At 43.2% G+C, this 13090-nt stretch overlaps 1 protein-coding gene across 5 annotated transcripts in view; it reads left to right on the top strand.

Moving 5' to 3' along the window:
• The window catches only part of LOC126293188 (S-phase kinase-associated protein 2-like), a 114544-nt gene that overhangs the window by 54095 nt on the left and 47359 nt on the right, over window positions 1-13090 (top strand). For 4 of the 5 annotated variants that reach the window (XM_049986304.1, XM_049986302.1, XM_049986303.1 and 1 more), the window contains exon 4: window positions 6504-6817. The exons of the other annotated variant lie outside the window; for it this stretch is intronic. In XM_049986304.1, the coding sequence (XP_049842261.1) occupies window positions 6504-6817 (314 nt within the window). The remainder of the gene's footprint in view (window positions 1-6503; window positions 6818-13090) is intronic. 5 annotated transcript variants of the gene reach the window in all.

Here is a 13090-nt window from a genome sequence, read left to right on the forward strand (position 1 = left end):
TTCTCCCCAAACATATTCAATACCTCCTCATTAGTTATGTGATCTACCCATCTAATGTTCAGCATTGTTCTGTGGCACCACATTTCGAAAGCTTCTATTCTCTTCTTGTCCAAACTATTTATCGCCATGTTTCACTTGCATACATGGCTACACTACATACAAATACTTTCAGAAATGACTTCCTGACACTTAAATCTATTCTCGATGTTAACAAATTTCTCTTCTTCAGAAACGCTTTCATTGCCATTGCTAGTCTACATTTTATATCCTCTCTACTTCGACCATCATTGACCATCTGATGAACAGATTTTGGGTACTTTTTGTCGCTGACAAAGACCCAGAGCCAGATGCAGTCACTTGTCCTGTTTCAGAGGAAGCCTCTTAATCCACAAGAGCATTCACAGAGGGTGGTTTTTCTGGTAGTTAGGAGCTTCCAATGTGCGTACTGGGAAGAGTCATTCTAGATGGGAATGAGTGCTTCCATATGCTGTGAGGAGCACAAGGATTCAGATGACGGCAGGTGGTGACTCGTGTCGGTACTAAAAATAGTGTTGCTTTTAATCGGAAGAGATTCACTCCAGTTTCAGGCGGTTACATGAAGTGGTAAAGACTGCCAGTTTTACTTGCGAGATGAAGGAAGAGCTCACTGTCTATAACATCATTGAGAGGAATGACTGTGGACTTTCTGTAGAGGACCGAGTGGAGGGTCTGAATCAGAGATGAGGCGAATGAAATTTTCACTCTACAGTGGATTGTGTGCCTATATGAAACTTCCTGGCAATTAAAACTGTGTGCCAGACCGAGCACTTGCCCGCGAAAGGCAAAGGTCCCGAGTTTGAGTCTTGTCTGGCACACAGTTTTAATCTGTCAGGAAGTTTCAGAGATCAGATGGTTCTGCGACCGTGTAGGTTGCAGATTTCTCTATGTGGCCAGAAAGTGGTGGGTCTTCAGGTTCTGCTTAACAAGTTTTGTCTCTACTACATGGGTAGCGGGGGCTTCGTGGAATGGGCAGGGCAGTTTTTTAGGTTGGAGGGTCATGGGAAAAGTGTACAGCTGTCTTCACAGGGTGAGAGACAAAACACAGGAAAAGGGTAGACATAGCAAAAATCAGTATTGTAGTTGTAAACTGTCAGACGTGTGTTTGGAAAGAACCAGAGCTCCAAGCACTAATTGAAAGCACTGAAGCACAAATCATTATAGGTGCTGAAAGTTGGCTAAAGCTGGAGATAAGTTCAGATGAAATTTTTTACAAAGAACATAAGTGTTTAGAAAGTATAGATCAAATACAGTTGGTTGTGGGGGGTTGGGGGGGGGGGTGGTGGTGTCTTTGTTGCTACTAATAGTAGTTTATCTTTTAGTGAAATTGAAGTAGATAATTCCAGTGAGTTACTAATAGTAGAGGCTATACATCTACATCTACATTTATACTCCACAAGCCACCCAATGGTGTGTGGTGGAGGGCACTTTACGTGCCACTGTGATTACCTCCCTTTTCTGTTCCAGTCGTGTATGGTTCGCGGGAAGAATGACTTTCTGAAAGCCTCCGTGCACGCTCGAATCTCTCTAATTTTACATTCATGACCTCCTCGGGAGGTATAAGTAGGGGGGAAGCAATATATTAGATACCTCATCCAGAAATGCAACCTCTCGAAACCTGGACAGAAAGCTACACTGCGATGCAGAGCACCTCTCTTGCAGAGTCCGCCACTCGAGTTTGCTAAACATCTCCGTAACTCTATCACACTTACCAAATAGTCCTGTGACGAAACACGCTGCTCTTCTTTGGATCTTCTCTATCTCCTCTGTCGACCCGATCTGATACGGATCCCACACTGATGAGTAATACTCAAGTATAGGGCGAACGAGTGTTTTGTAAGCCACCTCCTTTGTTGATGGACTACATTTTCTAAGGACCCTCCCAATGAATCTCAATTTGGTACCCGCCTTACCAACAATTAATTTTATATGATCATTCCACTTCAAATCGTTCTGCACGCATACTCCCAGATATTTTACAGAAGTAACTACTACCAGTGTTTGTTCCGCTATCATATAATCATACAATAAAGGATCCTTCTTTCTATGTATTCTCAATACATTACATTTGTCTGTGTTAAGGGTCAGTTGCCACTCCCTGCACCAAGTGCCAAGGCTATACTTGATAACCAGTATAAAACCTACCTCACAGTGCCCTCTGTCTGTGACTGTGAAATGTCTGTGCTCTTCATCAACATCGGCCACTTAGGTGAACAATTCTCCACCTGAAGACGACTGTGTGAACCATCGAAACGCGTAATGGCAAAATAAAAAAGTAACTGATGCAGAAACTGTTTTAATCTACGTCTACATCTACATCTACATCATACTCCGCAAGCCACCTAATGGTGTGTGTCAGAGGGTACTTTTGGAACCACTATCTGATCCCTCCAATCATGTTCTACTAGCGAATAGTGTGTGGGAAGAATGATTGTCGGTAAGCCTCTGTATTGACTCTAATTTCTCAAATTTTCTCCTCATGGTCAATACGCGAGAGGAGGAGGAGGAGGAGGAGGAGGAGGAGGGGGGGGGGGGGGCAAGTAATATGTTGTCTGGCTCCTCCTGAAAACTGGCGTCCCGAAATTCCAATAGTAAATGCGGTGCTCTTTGTTGGATCTTCTCTATCTATTCTATCAGTCCTACTTGATAAGGATTCCAGGTAGATGAACAATACTCAAGAATCAGGCCACAAATGTCTTATAACCACTTCTTTCGTGGATGATGTTAATGATTGAAGCAGAAGAAATGAATTAAAATTTGTGCTGTGACTGGGACTCAAACCCAAGTCATTTTGCTAGCTAGACATAAATGCTACACGGATTTCCCATTACAAGGGGCATTTGAAAAGTCCATGCAAAGTATGAGAGATGGCACCACCGGTGCGTATCAAGTTCATGTTTAGTTAGTAGCATCTTTGGAAAGAACGCACACAAAGTTTCAGCCGTATTGGTCTATTTCTTTGTGTTTGGCATTGGTGTGAATCAAGGAAGTCGAGTGATTGTCAAAAAATGGACGAAAAAGAATATCATGCATTACTTTATGAAAGGCAAAACACCTGAGGAGACTAAAGAGAAGCTTGATAAACATTACAGTGACTCTGCACCTTCTATTAGAACAGTTTATAAGTGGTTTCAAAATTTTCGGGGTGGTCATATGGGCACATGTGGTGCTGAACGTTCTGGACGCTTTGCAGGGGTTATGACTCCAGAAATCATTGATAAAATCCATGATATGGTGATAGGTGACAGAAGAGTTAAGGTGTGTGAGTTGCTAGTGCTGTGGACATCTCGAATGAGTGGGTACATAATATTTTCCATAAACATTTGGACATGAGAAAGTTATCTGCAAGATGGGTTGTGTGATTGCCCAAGCTTGACCAAAAATGGAATCGTGTGAAGTGTTGCAAGGATGGTTTGCATTGCAGTTGTCCAGGAAAAATCTACAGGACTTCAAGCATCCATTTCGTCACTGTGGATGAAACATGGATACATTACTATACTCCTGAGACCAAAGAATAATCTAAACAATGGCACCAGCAGAGGCGAAGACCATTCCTTCACCCAGAAAGGTTATGGCGACTGTCTTTTGGGCTTTGCAAGGGATAATGCTCATCGACTATGTAGAAGATGGTAAAACTATTGCAGGTGCACATTATTCATCATTATTGGACGTTTGAAAACCAAACTGCAAGAAAAACACTGGTGATTGGACCGTGAAAAACTCCTTTTCCATCACATCAGTGCACCAGCACACACCTTAGCAGTTGTGGTCGCAAAATCAATAGAAATAGGATTCCAACTCATTTCACATCCCCCCCCCCCCAACCCCGTATTCTCCAGACTTGGCTCCCTCAGACTACTATTTGTTCCCCAATTTGAAGAAATGGCAGGCGAGACAAATTTTATTCAAACAATGAGGCGATTGTAGCAACGAATAGCTATTTGGAAGGTGCAGTGGCTTTATGCTTAATTATAGTCTTACTATTTTATTGGTTGATTTGTTTTCACCACGTAACGCCTGCGGTTTACGTCCTCCTCTGTTGCTGAGCAATGTATCACTTTTGGCTCTGATGCTGCAACTTTTCCTTTCCTATATCTTTACTACTTTTTATCTATATAAATGATGAACTATTGGTTTTGCCATTTAACAACTTTTTAATAACTGTCGTAGTATTACAGGCATCGGGTCCTACCTAATGTGTCACCTGCTTATATGTTTTTACATGAACCTTTTAAGACTCGATTGATCTGTTTACAAAGAGAAAGCAGAATATCTCTTCCTTTGACGTTGTCCAACAACGACCTAGGAAGCTCAACGCCCTCGTGGCCCAGGCTCTTCCATGGCTCGCGGTAGTTTCCAGCATTCGTTTTATTCCTTGCAGCTATGTCGGACTTTCGTGGTGATCGTTGGGCAACATCTTCCACGTTATCAGCAACATAAACTAACTTTCTTCCCCCAGTATTTCTGAAAACCCAAAAACAAACTAAAAAGAACATAATAATAATAACTGTTCTTACAATTATTCGTATAAGTCTTGGTTGCTTTGAGATGTGGGACAGGCCTAAGTCTTGTGACACCACACAGGCTTGGACAATTCCTATTATTCGGAAGAGATCAACAAATTAGAACAGTGTTGGACAAAGTGTATAAGTCTAAAAGAAGACTGTCGAAAAATGAAAAAAGTTTACCCGAAACACGTAAGTAGTGTTTATTTTTGCATGGACTTTTCAAACGCCCCCTTGTACATTCGATGCTATTCCAATGCCAGAGAGCCCTGGCAGTGGTGATAATGTAAGGGAAATAAGCAGGAGATATGAATTGAAGTTTTTGTTGGGGAGGGCACTCAGCATAGGTAGTTCATGCAGCAATAATGCTGTGGTGGTGTGCTGGTTAGCATTTCTGCCTAGCAAACAAGAAGACCCGGGTTCGAGTTGCAGCTGCAGCTCAAATTTAATTAATTTCTTCTGCTTCAATCATTATTGTAGATAAAGAACAGACTTAAGTGTCTCGGGGAAAAATATGATTATAAGATGCAAATTTTCATGTTAAGAGTTGACATTGAAACCATTGGGTTTACCATAGTAAAATGTACGAGGTGCATTCAAGTTCTAAGGCCTCCGATTCTTTTTCTAATTAACTACTCAGTCGAAATCGATGAAACTGGCACTACTTCTCGACGTAATCGCCCTGCAGACGTACATTTTTCACAACACTGACCCCATGATTCCATGGCAGCGGCGAAGGCTTCTTTAGGAGTCTGTTTTGACCACTGGAAAATCACTGACGCAATAGCAGCACGCCTGGTGAATGTGCGGCCACGGAGAGTGTCTTTCATTGTTGGAAAAAGCCAAAAGTCACTAGGAGCCAGGTCAGGTGAGTAGGGAGCATGAGGAATTACTTCAAAGTTGTTATCACGAAGAAACTGTTGTGTAACGTTAGCTCGATGTGCGGGTGTGTTGTCTTGGTGAAACAGCACACGTGCAGCCCTTCCCACACATTTTTGTTGCAGTGCAGGAAGGAATTTGTTCTTCAAAAAATTTTCGTAGGATGCACCTGTTACCGTAATGCCCTTTGGAACGCAATGGGTAAGGATTATGCCCTCGCTGTCCCAGTACATGAGGCACCATCATTTTTTCAGCACTGGTTGTTACCCGAAATTTTTTTGGTGGCGGTGAATCTGTGTGCTTCCATTGAGCTGACTGGCGCTTTGTTTCTGGATTGAAAAGTGGCATCCACGTCTCATCCATTGTCACAACCGACGAAAAGAAAGTCCCATTCATGCTGTCGTTGCACGTCAACATTGCTTGGCATCATGCCACACGAGCAGCCGTGTGGTCGTCTGTCAGCATTCGTGGCAACCACCTGGATGACACTTTTCACATTTTCAGGTTGTCATGCATGATTGTGTGCACAGAACCCACAGAAATGCCAACTCTGAAGGCGATCTGTTCAACAGTCATTCGGCGATCCCCCAAAACAATTCTCTCCACTTTCTTGATCATGTCGTCAGACCGGCTTGTACGAGCCCGAGGTTGTTTCGGTTTGTTGTCACACAATGTTCTGCCTTCATTAAACTGTCGCACCCACAAACACACTTTCGACACATCCATAACTCCGTCACCACATGTCTCCTTCAACTGTCGATGAATTTCAATTAGTTTCACACCACGCAAATTCAGAAAGCGAATGATTGCACGCTGTTCAAGTAACGAAAACGTCGCCATTTTAAGTATTTAAAACAGTTCTCATTCTCGCCGCTGGCAGTAAAATTCTATCTGCTGTACGGTGCTGCCATCTCTGGGGCGTATTGACAATGTACGCGGTCTCATTTTAAAACAATGCGCATGTTTCTGTATCTTTCCCGTCCGGAGAAAAACAATCGGAGGCCTTAGAACTTGAATGCACCTCATAATCTGTGAAAGATGTGACTAGCCTAACAAATGTACCGTAATTTGTTCTTTGTACAGGTAATGAAACATATATTTGAGAAGTGTCCAAGAATAAAGAGCCTGAAGCTGTGGACAACCATGCTGATTGACCAAAGGTGTATGGAATTGTTGTCCAGCTTGGAACATTTGAGCACTCTGCATGTGCTCCTGGACAGGCCTCATATGACGCCTGTAAGGCTCCGTCTGTTGTCTGATGCCTGTCCACGGCTGAAGGAGATACACATTGACTGGAACTATTTTACCCCACAGGACTTTGAATACTTCTTGAAGGCAAACAAGCATACCCTAACTTCCGCCACACTGCTTTGGACAGTGGGAAAAGTGCAAAAGACGTGAGTGCATTACCATTTGGTTTCCCATTCTGACACACACACACACACACACACACACACACACACACACACACACACACACACACAGACACACAGACACACAGAGAGAGAGAGAGAGAGAGAGAGAGAGAGAGAGAGAGACTCCATGTATTAATTTCTATTTTTGTGTATATATTGTGAATCATCCATAACTTGAACACTCTTTTATGTTATGACCTGTTCAAGATATCAAAACAATATTTCCAGCATATGATAGTCTGTAGGTGAACACAATTTTATTGCATGTTTAGTTTGCTAAACTGCTGTAATAACCATCGTATTGAAGAAAGTACATTTTTTAATGGAGCAATATTACGTTTTTAACCACGTTTGAAAGCCCTTGAAAATGTGAGTGCAACAATATAGTATTTGTTAATGCTGCCAATGAAATTTTTCCCAAAACTAATCAAGACATGATCTGAAATTTTAAAGCAAGTTTGCCAGAAACAGCTATGGTGATATAAAGTCTACTAACTGGTGCTCTGTCAGACTCCACATTATAAGCAGCAGGAGGATGGGCCTGTGCTATGAAGATAGAATGTCATTTCAGTGCCACTGTTAAAAAGCATTACATCACTGTACCTATATTTTTTTCAGTAGCTTTGCACTGTTGTTTAAAAGAAAAGGTAATTAGAATTTAAAAAAAATTATAGTTCCCAGAATGAGATTCTCATTCTGGAAACATCCCCCAGGCTGTGGCTAAGCCATGTCTCCGCAATATCCTTTCTTTCAGGAGTGCTAGTTCTGCAAGTTTCGCAGGAGAGCTTCTGTAAAGTTTGGAAGGTAGGAGACGGATACTGGCAGAAGTAAAGCTGTGAGTACCGGGCGTGAGTCGTGCTTCGGTAGCTCAGATGGTAGAGCACTTGCCCGCGAAAGGCAAAGGTCCCGAGTTCGAGTCTCGGTCGGGCACACAGTTTTAATCTGCCAGGAAGTTTCATATCAGCGCACATTCCGCTGCAGAGTGAAAAATCTCATTCTGGAAACATCCCCCAGGCTGTGGCTAAGCCATGTCTCCGCAATATCCTTTCTTTCAGGAGTGCTAGTTCTGCAAGTTTCGCAGGAGAGCTTCTGTAAAGTTTGGAAGGTAGGAGACGGATACTGGCAGAAGTAAATCTGTGAGTACCGGGCGTGAGTCGTGCTTCGGTAGCTCAGATGGTAGAGCACTTGCCCGCGAAAGGCAAAGGTCCCGAGTTCGAGTCTCGGTCGGGCACACAGTTTTAATCTGCCAGGAAGTTTCATATCAGCGCACATTCCGCTGCAGAGTGAAAAATCTCATTCTGGAAACATCCCCCAGGCTGTGGCTAAGCCATGTCTCCGCAATATCCTTTCTTTCAGGAGTGCTAGTTCTGCAAGTTTCGCAGGAGAGCTTCTGTAAAGTTTGGAAGGTAGGAGACGGATACTGGCAGAAGTAAAGCTGTGAGTACCGGGCGTGAGTCGTGCTTCGGTAGCTCAGATGGTAGAGCACTTGCCCGCGAAAGGCAAAGGTCCCGAGTTCGAGTCTTGGTCGGGCACACAGTTTTAATCTGCCAGGAAGTTTCAAAATTATAGTTGCTTTAATTACTCTGTTGATACAAGACTTACAAGTGCGATATTTTGAGCTCCAATTTTTTGTGAAGTAAGAAAAATTTTTTATGCTTCAATGCTCAAAGATGATTTTTTTAATGATTTGAGGCAAGATATATACAGATACATTTGTTTCCAAGAAGATACTTTTTATACAGTTTTGTATACTGGGTCTCAGTTGGCACTGTAACAAAATATATGTAACTAGTATATTAATTGGGAACTCTTTTAAACAGACAGTGGATATAAAATTCCCTGTGTTTTAGTTAACAACGAATAAAGAGTTTTAATGTTCTTTTTAATTAAAAATGGACGGAAAGAGTTACATACCCCTGACGAACAAAAATGTAGATTGCTCTTTTCCACATTTTACTCTAGACTGTCCCTTGAATTCTGGGCATTTTAATGAAGAGGCTAATGTTGTGCTCCAGTGTTCTGAATCTCTCCAGGAGGCCTAGTTTCTACTCTTCATCTCTGAAGGTGATGGGTGATGGCTTTTATTATTGGGATATCCTTCCCACTTAACACCGGAACATCAGGCAGCCTCACATAGAAATGTAGGAGATCCAGTATTTTCTTTGATGCAAGACCAGTTGCTGTGGCACTCGTCCTGTGTTTTGACCAACTCTGTACCACAGCAAAATCAACAGCATGGAAAACTGCCAGTATCCATTTCTTGGGTAGTACAAACAGTCTGTAATAAGACATCAGTTGATTGAAAAGATCAAGTCAACCACTGCCACAGGTGCACAGTTTTACCGATCAGGTCAGTCGATAGTAACTCGTGTATTTTATTTCTCCTTGGCAATTAAATTTGAACTTTGAGCAACTGTTTTGTTGTCCACCCGTTTTACTGGTGTTATGTCCCGTGTGCTGGAAATTTCTTCTCAAAACACTCTTTCCTTCATCATTGCTTCGTTGTTTTGACTTAGAGGAGTTTGACAATGCCAGCAGCACAAATGGTTCCTCATTTCAACACTTGGATAAGCTCGCATGAAGAAAAAAAATTATCAAAATATACCTTATACCCCGTTTTTAGCTTCTTTATTACACCACTGGCCATTAAAAGTGCTACACCAAGAAGAAAGGCAGATGATAAATGGATATTCATGAGACAAATATATTATACTAGAACTGACATGTGATTAATCCAGAAAGGCCCGTAGAGGACCTGCAACATGCGGTTGTGCTTTATGCTGCTGAAATGTAGGGTTTTGAAGAGATTGAATGAAGGGTAGAGCCACGGGTCGTAACACATCTGAAATGTAATGTCCCCTGTTCAAAGTGCCATTAATGCGAACAAGAGGTGACAGAGACATGTAATCAACGGCACCCCATACCATCACGCCGGGTGATACACCAGTATGGTGATGACGAATACACGCTTCCAATGTGCGTTCACCGCGATGTCGCCAAACACTGATGCAACCGTCATGATGCTGTAAACAGAACCTGGATTCATCCAAAAAAATGACATTTTGCCATTCGTGCAGCCAAGTTCGTCGTCGAGTACACCATTGCATGTGCTCCTGTCTGTGATGCAGCGTCAAGGGTAACCACAGCCGTTGTCTCAGAGCAGATAGTCCATGCTGCTGCCGACGTCATCAAACAGTTAGTGCAGATGGTTGTTGTCTTGCAAACGTCTCCATCTGTTGACTAAGGGATCGGGACGTGGCTGCATGATCCGTTACAGCCGTGCAGATAATATGCCTGTTATCTAGACTGCTAGTGATACGAGGCATTTGGGATCCAGCACGGCGTTCCATATTACCCTCCTGAACCCACCTATTCCATATTGTGCTAACAGTTATTGGATCTCTACCAATGCGAACAGCAATGTCGCGATACGATAAACCGTAATCACGATAGGCTACAATCCGATCTTTATCCAAGTCTGAAACGTGATGGTACACATTTCTCCTCCCAACACGAGGCATCTCAACAACATTTCACCAGGCAACGCCAATCAACTGCTGTTTGTGTATGAGAAGTCAGTTGGAAACTTTCCTCATATCAGCATGTTGTAGGTGTCGCCACTGGTGCCAACCTTGTGTGAATTCTCTGAAAAGCTAATCATTTGCATATCGCAGCATCTTCTTCCTGTCGGTTAAATTTCGCGTCTATAGTAGTGTAACAGTTTTCATGTCTGATAGTGTTATATGTGGTGTCTGTTCTTTTGGACGGGTCCGAAAGAACGCACTCCGCTTTGATGCTGCAGCCTCCACGAATGAAGACACGAAGACATGTCCGAAAGAACAGACACCATATACGTAATTAAGGTGAGGGTGGCCAACGATCTCTTCAGTGTGGATGCTCAAACTGTTACAGGAACTGGTGATAAACCGAGAATTTGGGTCCGGCAGATGTGCTAGAACTGTCTGTGTCGGGATGGCATAGTGGTCGGCACGTCTCCCATCGCCCAGCTGGGTCCGAATCCTGGGCTTGACAGATTTTCAACTTTCCCCACTGACTTAATCCATTTCTTTTGGCAGCTAATGTCACAATTCCTTTGTCTTGATTCTTTTTTTATTGACTGGGCTAACTGTAAAACTAATGTTGTCCCTTGCCCAAATAATTCTGACAAAGAGAGTTGAGAATCAGTTGATGCTCTCTGCTAAGAAATAAAATTATAAACTTACTAGTAACATGTAATTTTTGATACCTCATGGAGCTGCTATTCCCTTAATATACTGCTTTACAGACCTGCCCTACGAATAGGGTCATTGCCATGGCTCCTAACTCTTTCTCTGCCGATAACTAGACATCTGTCAAGCAGGGCAGAATATGTGGCCAAACTTTATAAAACCTGTCTTTAAGTGCCAGCTGGTATATCTTTGTTGTTAAGTAGTTGCAAATTAGTTCTCAGTTTGAGAAACCTGTCTCTGGACATTATTGCCTCAGAATAATTGCATTTTCAGTGTCATGTCCCAGTACATTTGAACTCTGGAAAATTTTTGAGTTTCGGTAGTTATATGAAGTCAAAACAAACTTTTGAGTTCTGCTGTTGTAGTTCCTTTGGAATTGCTAATATTTGCACTCTGCAATGCCTGTGTGCCTGTCATATGAGCCATAATACCAAAGGTGCCATCAGGAATGTACATAACTGATACGAGTAGGAGGAGAATGTAACTGTGACACTCTGAATGCTGTTTCCATTTGGAATATGAATTCACTATACACTGACAGAAAAAATTGCTACACCAAGGAGGAGTTTTGCTATGTAAACGAGAGTGAGTTAGGTGTGTTTCTACATCTGAAAGATGCATATTCAAATTTTTGTGCCAGTCGCCTAAGACTGGTGTTAGTAGTGTTGCTATAAGGATGCAAATCAGGTTTGCCCTAGACGTACACTGTAACAGTTGAGCATTAGTTACCAGAATGAATTGTTCACTCTGCAGTGGAGTGTGTGCTGATATGAAACTTCCTGGCAGCTTAAAACGGTATGCCTGACCTAGACACGCTCTTGGGACCTTTGCCTTTTGTGTGCAACTGTTCTACCAACTGAGCTACCCCGGCAACACTCACAACCTGTCCTCTGAGCTTCAGTTCTGCCAGTACCTCATCTCCTACCTTGAGCACTTACCTGCTAAAGGCAAAGGTCCCGAGTTCGAGTCTCGGTCCAGCACACAGTATTAATCTGCCAGGAAGTTTCATACCAGTGTTAGTTACCTTTGGGATTAGACGTGGTGAGTTGTTAGATGGCCGGCCGCGGTGGCCGTGCGGTTCTAGGCGCTCCAGTCCAGAGCTGCGCTGCTGCTACGGTCACAGGTTCAAATCCTGCCTCGGGCATGGATGTGTGTGATGTCCTTAGGTTAGTTAGGTTTAAGTAGTTCTAAGTTCTAGGGGACTGATGACCACAGCAGTTGAGTCCCATATTGCTCAGAGCCATTTTTGAGTAGTTAGACGAGAACACCTTTAAGGTAACAAAGATGCTTTTACCAATACTTTACTGAGTTTGAGTGAGGTCCTTTAGTAGGGCTGTGAGAAGCTGATGTTCTTTCTGTGACACTGCAGATCTAATAGGAACATTGCGTAGATAGATTGTGGACAGTTGGGAATGTCTATCTCATGGGAGGGATAAGTCCCTGCAGTCGCACTATTCATCTGTGTCTTCGGTGGCTCAAATGGATAGAATGTCTGCCATGTAAGCGGGAGATGCCTGGTCCGAGCCCAGGTCGGGGCACACATTTGCAGCTGTCCCTATCGAGGTATGTTGACACCATCTGTTGGCAGCTGAGGGTTTCAGTTAATTATCATTTACTGCAGAAAGACTCGGCGGGAATGTAGGAGCTACACACAATTGCTCGCAGCTGTGGTCACGGGAATGTATGATCACAAGAAGGTCGGGCCCTGGAAGGCCACATGGCACTACTGAGAGGGAAGACGGCCGTGTTCGTTGTACGCCTCTGACATGTCATTTTGCATCTGCAGCAGCAATTTGAGCAGTAGTTGGCACCACAGTGACACGAGAAACTTTTACAAACTGGTTGCTCCTAGAACAGCTCGCAGCCAAAAGCCCTGTAGCGTGCAGTGCACTGATTCCAAACCACTCCATTTGCAAATACAGTGGTGCCAAGTGCGAGCTCATTAGAGGGCAAGATGGTGTGTCGTGTTTTCTGATGAAATTTGGTTCTGCCTCACTGTCAGTGATGGCTTTGTGTTGCTCAGGAA

Source organism: Schistocerca gregaria, chromosome 10, assembly GCF_023897955.1.
Source record: "Schistocerca gregaria isolate iqSchGreg1 chromosome 10, iqSchGreg1.2, whole genome shotgun sequence".
Taxonomy (NCBI): domain Eukaryota; kingdom Metazoa; phylum Arthropoda; class Insecta; order Orthoptera; family Acrididae; genus Schistocerca; species Schistocerca gregaria.